The following is a 17,238-nucleotide window of genomic DNA, read 5'->3' on the forward strand; positions in this document are numbered from 1 at the left end:
TCAATAATGGAGAAGATTTTCATATAGCTGATTTGCTCAAGGTAAAGAAAATGACACATAAATCATTTCAAGAATATGTCATACGATTGAGGTTAGAAGCTTCAAAAATGCATCCTCCACTACCTGAAAAGGAATTGATCTCTGACTTCATCCATGTTCAAGAAGGGCTATATTATGAAAAGTTGCTTGGAACTTATGCATGTAATTTCTCTGGCTTGATTCGAATTGGGAAAAAGTTAAAAATTTGTACTCAAGGAGGAAGAATTGTAGACAACTTAGTAGCACAAGTTGTCTACCAAATCTACCAACCGAAGATATCATAAAATCCATAAAGCGAAAGGAGAGAAAATAACTCAACTTTTATGACTATGCACCAACTGCAACACCATCAAAATCATCAATTTTTACAATCTTATGTGACTTCCAACTTTTGTAAAGTGCATCTCCAGTATCCTTGCCAACAACAGTTTCACCAAGCACAATCGAGCTCCTAAAAACAAAAAAAGATGAAATCATTTTCTTTCACTCCTCTGGATGAGCCATATGCAAATATATTTGAGAGATTGAGGGAAAATTACTTCTAAAATCAAGAAAATAATTTATATCTGAGTACACGCCTCAAAATTTTGATCAGTCTAAGAATTGTACTTACCATTCAAACAATCAAGGACATGACACTGAAGATTGTCATGCACTAAAATTCAAGATTCAAAGCATGATTGAAAGTGGCTAGATAAAGCTACAACTACCGCCTACAACCAACAATGGTAATATCATAAACACGAGCACAATTATTGTTAAGGGTGATCCATCATAGCTAGCACCAAAGCATTTGAAGAGAAAGTGTGCAACCAATCAAGAAGACCAATAAGGACATTATCCTCACAACTTGAGAATATTATTTTCCATTCTCCCTTTTAAGAAGTATCTACTCTTTTGTGATCCTTTCTAGAATTTTATAATGAACTATGTGTGGCCTGATTCCTATTAGTAACAAGATACATAGGCGCCTACATCGGGTTTTGTATCAATATAATAAAATTTTCATTTTCTCCAAGAGCAAGATTGGGACAGCTTTGCAGATGGCCTATAATTATTCAAAAGGATAAAAGTTGTGATTAGTATCCATATTCACGCCATTAAATTGCTTCAATGCCATTGCAACAAGAAATGGAGATTTAAAGCCAAAGCTTCATGGTACAATGCAAGGCAGCAATTTTATTTTATACTAACAAGTTTTCTTTGACTAGTCCAAAGGTTGATTTTTAGTTAATCTTGAACGATAACATCACAAAGCTCAACATCAAGCCAAAATTTGCAAGATTAAGATGGTGCAACATCATTAAGAATCAAATTTGAAATTCACAATTTTCTTTGAGTGCAGGATTTTCTTACAAATAAATTTTGCTAACGTGAAAGGTTCTAAAATTATGGAAAACACACCATGAATATTCGCTACTACAAAGGGCATTATACTTTGGATAATTGCTACTACAAAGGCACTGCACCAAGCTCTCTACACCTCACTTTGGATATTAAATACTACAAAGGCACTGCAACAGGCTCTCCATACTAGATTACCAATTTTAGCTACTACAAAAGACATCGAATTTTGGATATTAAATACTACAAAGGTACTGCAAGAGGCTCTCGAAATTATATTATCAACATTCTCTACTACAAAGAAATCGCACCAAGATCATTGAATTGAATCAAGATTCTCATTGGTAAGTTTGCATCATATATTGGGTTAATCCACCCTAAAATAGGATATATTAGGTTTTTCCACCCTCAAATAGCACACATTGGGTTCATCCACCCTAAAATAGGATATATCAGGTTCGCTCACCCTTAAATATGACACATCAGGTTCTTCCACCCTCTAAAAGGATATTTTGGGTCCATCCACTCTAAAATAGGATACTTTGAGTTTGTCAACCCCAAAATAGGATATATTGGATTAATCTACCCTAAAATAAGACATCGGTTTCATCCACCTCGAATTGGACATATCGGGTCCATCCACCCTAAAATAGGATACATTGGGTTAGTCCACTCTAAAATCGGACACATTGGGTCCATCCACCTAAAATAAAATGCATTGGGTTCAATCTCCCTAAAATAGAGCATATCAAGTTTTTCTGCCTCATATAGGACATGTTGGGTTAGTCTGCCTTCTAATAAGACATTATAAGATCATCCATCTTTAGTGAGACATCTCGCAATGCATTATATATTTATTTTTAAAATATACATATGAGCACTGTATGGTATCCTTTAAGTTTCCCAAAAAGCTCATTTGTCTTTAATCAGACATCTCGCAATGCTATAATTATTTATTTATTTTTTAAAATATACATTTGAACTATGCATGCTATCTTTTAAATTTCTTGAAAAGCTCATCTGTCTATAATTAGACATCTCGCAATGCTTAAATCATTCATTTATTATTTTTAAAATATACATATGAGTATTGTATGGTCTTTTAAATTTTTTTTAAAATTTGAGCTTGTTTGCTTTTACTAACATTTCTACTCAGTATGTTAGATTTTACAGCAGTTATGTAAGATTAAGAAAAATGCTGCACATTTGATTAATTACATCTAGAGCATCACTTCAGAATGGAAGCATTTTTTTATGATCTTTGTGTCAGACTTTTATTCACATTAGTTCAATTTTACATTATTTGCCAACAATTTTATCAAGACTTGACAGGAAGCATAATCCACATGCAATAGCAAGAGACATAATGCAATATAGAACTTTATCTAAGCAGTGAACTGGGCAATTTGTTGGAGAGTCAAACTCATCGACAATAGTCAAGGATCTACTCTCGAACTCTACCCAACCTATGTCCAATAGTTCGGGATATGTACGAATTTTCACATTGAATTTTTCCCATATTCATAACAAATCTAAAATCCCTTAGCACTTTTATAATTATCATTAAACTTATTCTTCATCATAACTCGATATTGAGACAGTTTTTTGGTTAGAATTTACTTCATCCCTCCCAATATTCTTGTCCTTTATTGAGTTCGGGTTTCAATTTTACTTCTATCACTTTATAACACACTCTTTACCCTCTTAATCATTTTATTTCACTTTATTTTAAAGTTATTCTCCACTTGTTCAATATTGATCCTTGCTTAGTTGCTTCTATCTTCATTTTCGTCAATCATCAATATTGGGGCAATTTTATGAATGATGGTATTCTAAACTCACTCCACCTTATTCCTACATAATTCTTGAACTGCATTTGGCCTTATTTTCATGCAATTCGAGATATATAGGAAACTCGGAGATTAAAGTTCTGTAATAATCTTTTCGCAATTCTTTTTGTCCCCACATTTTCCCAAACTCTGCTTTAACGCTGATGGTTGAGACAAAATTGACTACTATGTCAACTTCTTAGCCCGAAAATCCTATCATCGTCTCCGGTCAAAGAGGGACAACTGTTGACACCCAATTTTGACCACCTTTCTTTGAATTACATTTTTGATTGAGCTTCTAAGTTAATAATTACTTTTACCATTATTTTCTATTATATTTACGACTTTCTACTACGAATATTATTATTGTTATTATTAATATTGTGATCGTCGTTTTATTTAAGAATTAGTAATGAAGCTATCTTTTAAACTTTTCTATTGTCATCTTATTTCATGTTTTTTTTACTTATTAAATTAGTTATAAGTCAATATTTTTCTAAATCATTAACAAAAAGTTGTAATGTGAGTACTTTATTTTTACGTATGAAATATATATTGTGTTAGTTATTAAATTAGAAGCCCAAAATAATTTAAAAGAAGAAGGAAAAAGGCCATCAAACTTGACCCAACTACCCCATATATTCAGACCAAATCAGCCCAAGTCTACTACAATATTTAGCCTAACAATAAATAATAGTATACTTTACCTAAATCTCATAGTGAAAAAGCTCAATTATAATTTATCCCTCATTTTTCTTAAATTATCCAATTTTCTTGATTTTTTCCAGAATTCTGATACATTAGTGATTCTTCTGATACATCATATTTTGGGTGTATAATAATTAATGTTGTTGATTTATTTATGAATAGTAACGTAATTTAAGTTAGGATTGGTTGTTTCAATCAATTACCGTGCTAATTAAGGGAAACAATCCTTAAAAAATGTAACAATTATGAAGAGAAAGAAAAACTCAAAAAACAGAGCATAACTGCGAACAAAAAATTCAATCCAAAATTCGATTTTCATCAAGCGAATCGAGCTGACAAAACTTCAGACATAACAACAAGAATATTGAACTCAAACAGGACCATTGATGCCATACTAGAACCAACTAGTGTACCATTCACAAGTGCAAGTCCTTCCTTAGACTGCAACTCAAAAAATCCACCTATAACTCCAGCAATGCGGAACGCTTCCTCAGCATTAAGATCCTCACCATTGGGTCCAACAACCTTGGAATTACGCCTACCAATGAGCAAACCAGCAATGTAGGACAACGGGAAAAGATCACCCAAGGCAGTGATCATGCCACGTAGAGGCAAACACGGGGTTATGTTGTTGTTGATCAACTTTGTAATTGCTTCCAAGATTTCAAATCAACAATATGTATCAGAAGCAGTAAAACTTGATACATGAGAATCCGATACAAAACACGATGTATCAGAAGCATTAAAACTTGATACATAAGAATCTGATACATAAATTAGATGTATCAGAAGCAGTAAAGCTTGATACATGAGAATCTGATACATAAACAAAATATATCAGGACCAATAAAGCTTGATACATGAAAATTCGATACAAAAACACGATGTATCAGAAGCATTAAAGCTTGATACATAAGAATCTGATACATAAACTAGATGTATTAGAAACAGTGGATCTTCAGAAAAAACGACATTTAATAAAAACACATATTAGATAAACTCGTACCTTTGGGAGATTAGGGCGTGTTATAACCCCTTCAATCTTCTTGTCTTCTTCTTTGAGTGCATGTTGAACCGGAGATTTTGACTTCAATTTCGCACGTAGCTTATCCATCACTGCTGGATCGTTACGATGTTTGGATCTAACCTCATCGTAACCTTCCCAAGATGAATTAGAATCCGATTAAACAAGAATTCCTTGAACCCTTCGATAACTAAAAGCTATGAAAATAGAGAGAGAATGCAGTTGAAAATCAAAAGGAGATGATAGATTGTAACCTCTAACTCGTGTGAGTGATTTTAGGCAAGAAATTAGGGATATGCTCAGTGAATTCCTTCAATTTTTGAATCTTGAAAATGGAGAGAGAACGAGAGAAAAGGGTTTAGAGGAGAGAGAATGTTTTTCAGTTTTGTATTCGTAAGATGAAGGGACAAACTGAAAATAAGGGATTTTAATAAATTTTTTAAAGAGTTGGGACTTTTAGAAAATATGGTAATAAAAGGTGTGTACTTTGGTAATTTTTCCTAAATAATATCCAATGCAGCCCTAAATTTTTCTTCTCATCCAAACAACCGCAACTTCTCTCTTTCTCCTGAATCGTCAATTTCACCCTCTGCATAACAGATAAAAAGTTTTGGCTTCTTCTTCATTTCAAAAGGTTTTGACCTCCCTGCTTCAAAGTCACGAGCTTGTGTTCCTATTTCAAGTGATCTTCCTACAACAAATCACTTTGAAATCTGTAGACTAGACTAATGTTCTTGGTATAAACTCTTTGGGAAAAATAGCCAAGGGTAATGTATTTTCTCCTTTAGAATTTTGCTTTCTTTCTAGCCATTTTTGGCTTAAGTTTCTGCTCCATCTCTGCCTTTGTTTTTCATCCATTAAACTAGCTTCCGACGTTTCAAATTAATAAAATCATTTTGATTCAATGCCAAAAGATCCTGCCTAAAGTTTCAAATAGAAAAATCTTAGTTTGTCACTATAAATATCAGCCCTTGCACTCAATTTTGGGAGAGAACTTTATGGCCATCCATACTCTTGTAAATACTAATATTTTGGTCTATAAGATCTCATCTTTACACTCTCATTCAATCTCTGCCGAGATTCTAGTTCCGAGCATGTTCGAACTCATCTTTGCTCGAGTGTATACTTGTGATCGAAGCGCCTCGTTCACTGCTTCGCTACAGGTGATTTCCCCCTTTTTTTTCCTTCTGTTTTGTTTCTGTGACAAAATGATATATGTGATCTATGCAAATGGCTTAGTTGCTATAATAAAAGTAATGTTAAAATGCATTGGTGTCTTGGTTGAGATCTGAAAATGTGTTCTTCTCACGTTTCAAAGCTTGAACTTAAAAAATGTTTGGTATTATGATTACATGAAATGGTTGGCTTGAACTTAAGGAATTCGCATTTTTGTTTGTTTGTATGTTTACTTTTTTGGGAGAAGCTTATTTTTAGGGAGGTGATTAACATTTGGTTTAGTTAGAAACGCTGTGTAGAGCATGTTTTTTAATATCTCTTTCGAGCTTCTTTTTTTTCTTTTCTTTATACATGCTCTGTTTAGCAAAAGTATGTGTATAATTTATCATTTTTCTAAAAAAAGATGATATAATGTTGAGAAGGCGCATAGCGGGAGCTTAAGTGCACCGGACTGCACTTTTTATATAATGTTGGGAAGGCTCACGATTCAAATTTTATTTTTTAAGCTTTAGAAAAGTGGCATTTCTTTCCAGTTTAAATTTGTTGAACTTGAGAACTAATTTCGTGCGTAAAAGACATCTCTAATCGCTCGGCCTATTTTGAGTTTGGTTTAAAATTCCTAATTGTATGACGAGTATCTTGATAGGCATTTTCACGTCTTAGCGTTTTGGATAACATATTTGTTCTATAACTTCACTTGGCTCTATGTTTGGTTTATTCAATATAGTTTGAAGTCGATTCCACCAAGTTCGGGATGGATTGGTGTGGTTCCTCTACGCCTAGGACACCAGAATATCGAACCATGAACGAAGAAAGGCATTGGAGAAAAGCATATTGGCTAGTGATTGTGAGGCCCCAATTCTTGACTGGAGGGGACACCAAAGGCCTCTGCCCTTCCATCCCTTGGATAAATAGAGAGGGAGGGTCGTAGACAGTCAAGTGAAATCCAATCCACGAAATAATTTGATCTGAACTCCCATGGATTTCTTGGAAAAGAGGCGAGTATCCCTCTCTTTCAATTGAGCTGATCACCTCCCTTCGCTAGTTAGAGTTGTGCTCTTCCTGAGCAGCTTGTGTGCGCTGTTGGCGGAGCTACTTCTTCTTACTGGATGCCCGGTGCCCACGAAGGCCCATTGGGATTGAGCATGGACGAGCCTCGACTGGGCCAGCATTGATGAAAAAATCTTACTAATCCCTTTATTCTCTCTTTATTTGCATGAACACTTTGGGAGCAAAAATGGAATCTCTTTGAAATACTAATACTACCCAAGCAGTCTCGCTTCGAGACTCGATGCCGCCGCTACATCCCAAATGTACATCTCCCTCTTTCACTTAGTGTCTCTCACTCCCTCAAAAGCATCTGAATAGAAAAAATTAAAGTGGGAGTCAGAGAAAGTCTGAAATATACACCTGCTCATATTTATTTCTCCCCTTTTCCAGACTATCCTAACAGAGTTAATAGGAGCGGAGGGGAAGAAAAACTATTTGCTACATTTTTTATATTGATGATTGTCTTATTTCTTTGTTTAGATTTTTTAGTTGCATTGTTTCTTTGTTTATTTATTACTAGTTACTTACTTTAGAATTTTGCTCATTAAGGTAAGGCTGCGTACAATAGACCCTTGTGGTCAGGCCCTTCTCCGGATCCGACGCATAACGGGAGTTTTAGTGCACCGGACTGCCCCTTTTACCATAGGTAGTAACAACTTGGGGGAATCACCATTATGTTAGAACTAATTTGCAAAGTACCAATTTTCTAGTCTATATCAATTAATTTGTGTAAAATCATTTACCTATTTTACACTAGATTAAGAGCTAATAAATTTTTGAAAAACATATTTTTAACAAGTATAAGACTTATTTTTGATTAACCAAAGCCTGTGATTTTCTCAATTTTCTCATCACATGGCTCAAAAACGTGATTTTACTTTTGGTATATAAAAGTGGATAAACTTTCGAATCATTTTCTTAAGGCATCCTTTTAACAAATTTGGCCTTTTCTTACCTTTGATTTGTTTGCAAGCTTTTTCTTACTTGACCATTATATTTTCTTTAAATACGGATGAAGTAATTAAAATTTATTTCATATCCTATTAATTAAACTAAGTTTGATCGGTAATTGCTCTTAATGAATCTTAAAGGATGTTTAACCCTTTCGCTTTAGGATAATTAGAACTCTTACTTAGAATCACATAAGTTAAGTAGACCACTAATTGAAGTTTATTTTAGCATTTTTAGTTAATTATTTAGGTATCCTAATTTATCTTAAAAATAATTAGCTAGCGACTCCTTAAGTTAAATAATTTAGGAATCACCAATATGTTGTACACTACATTTGACGCAAGTTAAAATGGGGTATAATAGATAGAATGACCAACTCATCCCATTTTCTATCGGTCAAGACTTCTTATTGTGCCAAAATGTATATTCGGAAATTGGTAAAGTTACATGGTGTCCCATTGTCCATCATTTCAAATCATGGTATTCAATTCACTTCGCACTTTTGGAAATCTTTTCAAAAGGGTCTTGGCACCAAAGTTAAGCTAAACACCGCATTTCACCCTCAAACTGATGGACAAGCCAAAAGAATGATTCAAACTCTAGAAAATATGTTGAGGGCTTATGTTCTTGATTTCAAAGGATGTTGGGATGATCACCTATCATTAATTGAATTTGCATACAATAATAGCTATCATTAAAGTATCGGGATGACACCATTTGAAGCTTTGTATGGAAGAAGGTGTCGATCACCTATTGAATGGTTTGAAGTGGGAGAGGACGATGCCTTGTTAGGGCCGGAGTTAGTGTTTGAGGCCTTGGAAAGATCAAACTTATTCGAGAAAGGTTAAGGGCTGCCCAAAGTCGTCAAAAATCCTATTCGAATTTTAAAAGGAGATTGAATTTGATGTGAAAGATTAGATTTACTTGAAGATTTCGCCTATGAAAGGGATAATGCATTTCGCAAAGAAGGGAAAGCTTAGTCCTTGATATATAGGCCGATATAAGATCCTAAGGTGTATTGGCAAGGTGGCTTATGAACTTGATTTTCCAAAGGAGTTAGCCTCGATTCATCCAGTATTCCATGTATCAATGTTGAGGAACTGTGTTGGTGATTCCAATGCCATTGTACCGTTGGGTAGTGTGAGTGTTGAAAAAACTTGACTTATGAGGAGGTTTCGATCGAAAATTTGGACCGTCAAGTCAAAAGGTTGAGAAACAAGGAAATTGCATCCATTAAAGTCATGTGGAGGAACCAAGAAGTTGAAAGTGCTACATGAGAAGCGGAAGCAGACACGATGTAACGATATCCTTATCTCTTTCCTTCCATTCCAGCCTAAGGTATTTAGCTATTCATGATTAAATCCTCCAAACTCCTACGTTCCAACCTCTCTATGTCTTATTACATGCATGTATATTCATGAACTCGATTTTAAATGAAGTTTAAATTGCATTATTTCATTCATGCTGGGTTGTTAGCTACACACTCTACTCTACTCATTCGCAGACGAATGTTTCCAAGGGGGATATAATATAATATCTCCGGCATTTGAAGGTTGGATTATGATATAATAAGGTTAAGCATTATAAAAATGGCCTCGGTAGATTTTCACGTTAAGTATTTTGAAAGATAATTTTTTTAAAAAAATTGCATTTCCCGCCGTAGTGTAATTTTCCCTGTAATATAATATCTCCGAATTTTAATTTAAATTATGATTATGAACCTATTTCAACATGAATTAATGATTATTGCATGGAATTGAAGAGTTTTCTATGAATTTTCTATATTATTCTTTAGGGATCATGACATAGATGATAGGTATTTTAAATTATACACTTGATATTATTTTCATTAATGATGTATGGATTGATATAAATTATATGATCATGCACGTTTTCTATTCAATTTCTTGATTTCCGTGTCAATTAATTATAAATCCATGGTTTACCCTAAATTGTAAGTATAAGTTATGATCATGAAATTTCAAGTGTTCAAGTAAGTTTTATGAGGAAGGGTGACTTAACATCCTAATGATATTCTTTATGAAATAAGATTCGCAATGATGGAAGGCCTACACCCGCATTAAATGAATCACATGATAATGAGATATTCCTATGAACAAGTTTAATGAACTATGATTTATGACTAGCTTATGATTTATGAAAAGTATGATTTATGATGATCATATATATTACGTAGGATATTGACTTAGCACCGAGAGGAATTTGAGGTGGGGACTCAAACCAAATGGTCCTTAGTAGCAATCTCAAGTCTCTTAACTGCGTTACCACTATAGGATTGTCTTTATGGCCTAACTAGTGGATCCACATATAGCACATGATGATAATGATACGGAGTCTACCTTCTCAAGTAGCCTTTCTCTTTTTGATATGGGAGTTACACCGTATTCCATTTATAGATCGCATGGTTTTAAATGTCGGTTATGGATCTATCCCACATATGTATGACCCTTTATGATAATTTACTTAACTAATCATATCCTTCACTTTTACATGATATTGTGCATTGTCTACTCTCATGTCTACTTATGATTTTACTACCTCTTTTACTATGCTATTTGAAATGGTCATTTGCACAACATAGTTATATTATGCATAACATTGCCTACATACTTAGTACATTCAAACGTACTAATGCATACTTCATTGCCTACATTATATCACAATGTAGGGACAGACTCTCCATCCTATTCGTGTGGCTAGTTGGTGATTGTCGAATATTGTGTGGTGAGTCCTCATGCTTCAAGGGTAAGCCGAGTCTATCTTTCCTTTTCTTGGTACATTGAGACTATTCCACATTATGCCATTACTTTCTTTGAGGGTGAGCTAGGAACATGTCCTAGTCCCCACCTATGTTAGCTCATGTAGAGGTATGTTGTATATGCGTATGGAGTCTATGTTGTCTTACTTCATTCTAGTTATGCTTTGTTTCTTGGATTTCTTATGGGTTTCCGTTTTATTGTTACTTTATGTATGCTTATGATATGCTAAGAGTCTTGGTTGGGGTTTCTTCAGGAATCCTAATCTTCATGTCACACCAATGACCTAACTTTTGTTGTGACAAGAAACCTTGACTAAACCCCTCTCAAGTGTCGCTTAAGAGACACAGGGTTGCTTTTGCGGGCCTCTCTTTCGCGAACCCAACTTATGTGGTCCTTATCGCAAAGCGACATGTCTTCACTAAAGCGAAGGTCGCTTTCGCTATCCTTCCTTCGCAAAAGCAAAGTCTTGCATTAGATCACAACATTCAAAATCCTTCCACTTCTCAAGCTTCCGAATGGGCCCTCAGGATTCGTTCAAAACCCCATGCACACAAACCATACATGCTACCCTACTAAATTAGACATTCCGAACTTAGTGGAATCATTGGAATTCGAGTTTGTGGTCTCCTTGACCCTAAATTCATGTAGTCGCAACTAAGCTAGTTTAAGACTCAAAAGGACCATAACCCCCTCGGAGCTCCCGAAAAATACACTAAATTCTTTCTAAGCCTAAAATCATCTTCAGAATCCAAAGAAGTCGTCGGAATTCCATTACGAACATCCGAACTCTAAATGTCGACCAAGGTCAACTCTAGGATAAAAAAACTCAACAAGTTCAAACTTAGGACCTCAAATCCACGATACCACTCCAAATCTGATTCCGTCAAATCTCCTAGACTAAATTCCACATTTCAGAGCTAATGGAATCAGGGAATTTTGTTTCGAGACTAGAAAATTGAAAGACACCAAAAATCACTGTTTGGCAACTTAAGCCTTCAAAACCCAAAACTTTTCAAAAATCTTAACTTTTCAAGCGATTTCACAAAACCAACTTCGAATACTGATCAAACATGACTCAGGACAATATTGAGAGGGGTAAAACGATCATTTTGTAAAAATATACCAAAAATAATCTTCAGTATCATTACAAAATTTTAATGTGGCGGATTTATAAAATTAAAATTAGAACACGCAATGTGTTAGTGTTGACTTTCTTATTTTTGTAGTTTAAAATTATAATTGTAGTGTTTCTTACATTATATTCTAACATAACAATATGCATTTACTAGTAAAACTGTTTTTTTTTGTTAAAAAAATATTTATTTTAGTGAGTTGTGTAATTTAATTTAATATGATTGACGGCGGCATTTTAACCAAATTCAATAAATTAGGGCCAATTCTGTCCTTTTTTTTTCATTTTGTCTAAATTGTCCATGAATTTTCAAGGCACTTTTGAACAAAAAGAAAATGATGGGTGCATTTTTAACTCAATCGGTGGACGAAGAGAATTTTTACATCAAATCCAATAGATTCGGGGCAATTTTGGCCCTTCTATGTTTATATAAATCACATGAATATATGAAATGTATCCTTTAGATGTACCTCAACTAAAATAAATCAGTGAGTACTTTTACCTTAATATATCATTTTATCATAATAAGCTAATATGATTTGATATAATCATCAAGAGCGAGTAATTGTTTTTCCCTTTTCTACCTATAGTTTCATGTAATAGCAAAGTCATGTAAGCTCAAGGTGGTCAATTAAATATTTTTTCAAAAATATTTTTGATATATCAGTTAAATATTATTAAATCATGAATACTCTTAGTGGCACTTCAGATTTTACCAATGGTTCAACACCAAAAAGATTTAGAAATATTTTAAAATCTAGAAATTAAATATTATAAATTTAAAATGGAATACAATAATTTATATCACATATATAACTCCAATTATTAAAATATTACTGAAGTGAGGTGGTGGAATCCAACAAGCAAAATATCCTGGGGAAAAGGTGGTGGTGTGAAGATTGTTTTTGAATTACTTTATAATTTGGAGGCTAAGAATTCAATTATTGGATTAATTGGCATGAGGGAGGATATGATTACGTCAATGGATGCATGCTTAAGAAAGAAATGTTTCATTAAACCAATCAAATCATGATTATAACATATTTTATTTGTTTCTTTAAGTAACTTGTTTGCCTTTTTTTTTTAGACTAAGCATCAAATCTAAGCACCCACAAAGTGGAAATTATGAACACTTTAAAAAGGAAGAATAAACGAATGTGTGATATCCTGCAGAATGGGTTCCCTTATCTGTTCTTCCCCATTATTGCAATTTAATTAATATAAAGTATAATTACTTTCAGCTGCTTCACGTTGGAGAACCTGTTTCTGTTTGTGTCCATATTCTATTGGTTCAAATACAATATACCATTCCTAAATTTATCATTTTATAATAGAATTGGAGAAGGGACCTTGCCACTATATGATCCTTGATTTTGTATATTTCTAGATGTCACAATCTAAATTGAAGAGTCAGTCACTAGCATCTAAACTAGATACTAACTATCCATTATGCAAATAATTAATTTACTGGGTAAATTTTAGCTATGATCACGTAATTATCACTCATTTCATAAAAGTCACTTAAATATTATTTCTTATACAAAAATAACTAAACATTAAATATAGTAACACAAAAATCACCAACCTAACATACTAACTTTTCGGTGGATAATTCATTCTTTACTCTTAAAAAAATCTAATAAATAAGGAATCAATTAAAAATTTCAACCCAATAGTACAGAACCCCAAATCCAAGAATAAAAGGGCGTAGAAACAAAAAAGGAAAAAATACCTAAATACAATGCTGGGGGAGGAAGCACCATAACTAAAATTTGATACGATAATAAATAATAAAAATAAATTAGACACGAGAATTTTACGTTGAAACCCCTCAAACAGATAGAGGGGAAAAACTATGGGGTAGAAGGATTTTACTATGATAATATGAGAGTACACTGCTCTCAAATATAAGGAGAAAACAACAATAAATATTTCTCTCTTATAAAAGGAACAACTACTAAAGAGGACACTCAAGACTATAATATTTATCTTGGTGTATAACTTTCTTTGTATTCTTACTCTCTCTTTTTCTAAATGAATCAAATGAGGGCACGAGACCCTCTATTTATAGGAGGATGAAAACGCGTAAAAAAAATTACGCGTAATTTTCTACGCGTAGGCAACAACTTTTTCTTCTTTTTCTTGAACGGTGCCTTTTCTTTCAAAAGTTGCTGCCAACTATTTCCTCATCTTTTGTATTTTCTTTGACTTTCTTGAAGATTTAATTGAGCTTCACACCATACTTTCTACCCAATTATTGCAATGTTATGTTTCTTCTAGGCCAATAGAAGATCGACACCATTTAAACTTGTTACTGTTGATCGGCTTCGTAAACATATCTGCTAGGTTGTCATTAGTGTGAATTTTTTGAATATCCACACTGCATTCTTCCACCTTCTCACAAATAAAGTGATACTAAACTCGTATGTGCTTTGTCCTTGAATGAAATGCCGGATTCTTTGTAAGATGCAAAGTGCTCTGACTGTCACAAAACAGAGCAACCTTCTCTTATTTGTGCCCGAGCTCCTTCAGTAACATCTGCATTCATATTGCCTCTTTGCTAGCTTGTGTAGATGCTACATATTCTGCTTTCGTTGTAGATGTAGACACGATAGATTGCAGTTTTGAAACCCAACTTACAGCTCCTCCAGCAAGAGTAAACACAGAACCTGTGGTGGACTTGCTTTTATCAAGATCACCTGCATAATCTGAATCAACATAACTTTTAACAGTAAAGTCTGATCCTCCATAACACATTGCAACATCTGAGGTACCCTTGATATATCTCAGGATCCTCTTAACAGTATTCCAATGCTCTCTACCAGGATTAGCCATGTATCGACTAACCACTCTCACTGCTAGTTCAATGTCAGGTCTTGTACATACCATGACGAACATTAAACTTTCCACTGCTGATGCATATGGTACTAGAGACATCTCCATTCTCTCTGCTTTATTGCTAGGACACATACTTGAGGATAACTTGAAATTAATAGGAAGTGGGGTAGAAATTGACTTACAATCTTGCATCTTGAAGCGTCGCAAGATTTTCTTTAAGTAGTTCTTTTGAGAAAGCCAAATCTTCTTATTATTTTTATCTCGGTGAATTTGCATTCCTAGAATCTTATTTTCTGGTCCCAAGTCCTTCATTTCAAACTTCCTAGCCAACCGTATCTTTAAATTTGTGAGACGATCTTTATTGGGGCCTGACCAACATGTCATCAACATATAACAGCAAAATAACAAAATCGTCATCACCAAATCTCTTGTAATAAACACAAGGATCTGAATTATATCTGTTGTATCCAAGGCTTATAATGAAGGAATCAAATCTCTTATACCAACACCTCGGCGCCTGTTTGATATCATATAGAGATTTATTCAACCTGCAAACCAAGTTTATTTTCTCTATTCTTCAAAACCTTCTGATTGGAGCATGTAAATTTCTTCTTCAAGTTCTCCATGAAGAAATACAGTTTTGACATCTAACTCCTCCAGGTAAAAATCAAATATAGCACACATCGCTAGGACCACTCGAATTGTTGTGAGTTGAACCATCGGAGAAAATATTTTGTTGAAGTCTATACCTTCTTTCTGAGCGAATCCTTTTACCACCAATCTTGTACGATACTTCTCCACTTGATCATTACCATTGCGTTTGATCTTGTAGACCCATTTATTTCCAATGTCCTTCCTTTCTTGTGGTAATTGAACAAGATCCCATGTTTTATTTTAATAAAGAGCTTTAATTTCTTCTTGCATTGCTGCCATCCAAAGAGATGATTCTTGTCCTTTCATTGCCTCGTGAAAGGTGGAAGGCTCTCCATCTTCTGTTTATAGACAATATGCAACATTGCTCTTCATAGAATAATCTGAGTGCCAAGTTGGTTCTTTTCTCTCCCTAGTTGACCGTCGAACTTGTGGAGTTTCGATCTCATCTTGCTCTTTTTCTTCGTGCTCTGGTGCTGCTTTAGAAGGAACTTGAACTTCTTTTATTTTTTCAACTTCAACTATAGTAGTCTCTGATTTTTCTTTTGAAGTGCTACCTTCTTTTTTTTGTATCTTATTTTCAACTAATACAACATCCTTGCTGATTACCACCTTGCGGGCAGTGGGATCCTATAAGCGATACCCCTTGACTCCATCTGCATATCCTAAGAAAATGCATTTCCTGGATTTTGGATCCAACTTCGATTTTTCTTGGGTGTTGTACATAACATAAGCAGGACTTCCGAATATATATAAGAGAGAATAATCAACTGGTTTTCCTGTCCACATCTCCATTGGCGTTTTCAAATCAATTGCAATTGATGGTGACCGATTGACCATATAACAGGCAATTTTGACTGCTTCTGCCAAGAATGATTTTTCCAACCCTGCAGTTGCCAACATAGCTCTTGTCCATTCCAACAAGGTTCTGTTCATCCTCTCTGCTACTCTATTTTTTTGTGGAGTATATGCCACCGTGAACTACCATTTAATACCTTATTATTTACAAAAGTTATCAAATTCATCACGAGTGTATTCTCCTCCATTATCTGTCCTTAAACACTTGATCTTTTTCTCAGATTCAAGTTCCACCCGCGCTTTGAACTCTTTGAAACCTGAAAAAATATCTGCCTTTCTCTTGATTAGATACACCCAACTTCTCCTGGAGTAATTGCCGATAAATGACACAAAATATTTTGCTCCTCCTAGGGACTCCACCGGTGCTTGCTAGACATCAGAGTGGACCAGATCTAATATTTCCTTTCTTTTAGCAGAGAAACTGCTAAACTTTAGTCTATTTTGCTTACAGGTAACACAATGCTCACAAAAGGGTAGTGAAACCTTATTGAGCCATGGAATAAGCTTTTGCTTAGCATCTTCAAACCTCGTTCCGACATATGGTCAAGTTTACGATGCCATATCATCATTGATTCTTCAAATGAACTTGCTGACGCGGTTGATGCTTCTCTTTCTTGGTGTGTTTCAACTTTCAGCACATATATATTTTGCAGTATGTTTTTCCACTTTCATCACTACAAGAGCTCCTTTTGATAATTTCATAACTCCACCATGAGTCTTATATGAACATCCATTATCATCTTATTGCCCCAAAGACAATAGATTCTTCCTCAAGTCTTTTACATGTCGTACCTCCTGGATGGTGCATATCATGCCAACATACACCTTTATTTTGATGGACCCAATACCAATAACATA

General features: G+C 34.3%; 1 protein-coding gene and 1 long non-coding RNA gene across 2 annotated transcripts; one reads left to right on the plus strand and one right to left on the minus strand.

Annotated features, from left to right (window-relative positions):
- Positions 1–366: 366 nt before the first annotated feature.
- Positions 367–5,034, minus strand: LOC129890599 (phenylalanine ammonia-lyase-like). Its single transcript, XM_055966122.1, has 3 exons — positions 4,927–5,034; positions 4,258–4,562; positions 367–490 (listed from the first exon to the last, which is right to left on the minus strand). The coding sequence occupies exons 1-3, from the start codon at positions 5,032–5,034 to the stop codon at positions 367–369; spliced, it is 537 nt and encodes a 178-aa protein (XP_055822097.1).
- A 501-nt stretch (positions 5,035–5,535) lies between these two features.
- LOC129888323 (uncharacterized) lies at positions 5,536–11,076 on the plus strand. Its single transcript, XR_008766624.1, has 2 exons — positions 5,536–6,107; positions 10,811–11,076. It is a non-coding gene; the product is annotated as an uncharacterized LOC129888323 (long non-coding RNA).
- Positions 11,077–17,238: the final 6,162 nt, after the last annotated feature.

The sequence above is a fragment of the Solanum dulcamara genome, chromosome 5, assembly GCF_947179165.1.
Source record: "Solanum dulcamara chromosome 5, daSolDulc1.2, whole genome shotgun sequence".
NCBI lineage: Eukaryota > Viridiplantae > Streptophyta > Magnoliopsida > Solanales > Solanaceae > Solanum > Solanum dulcamara.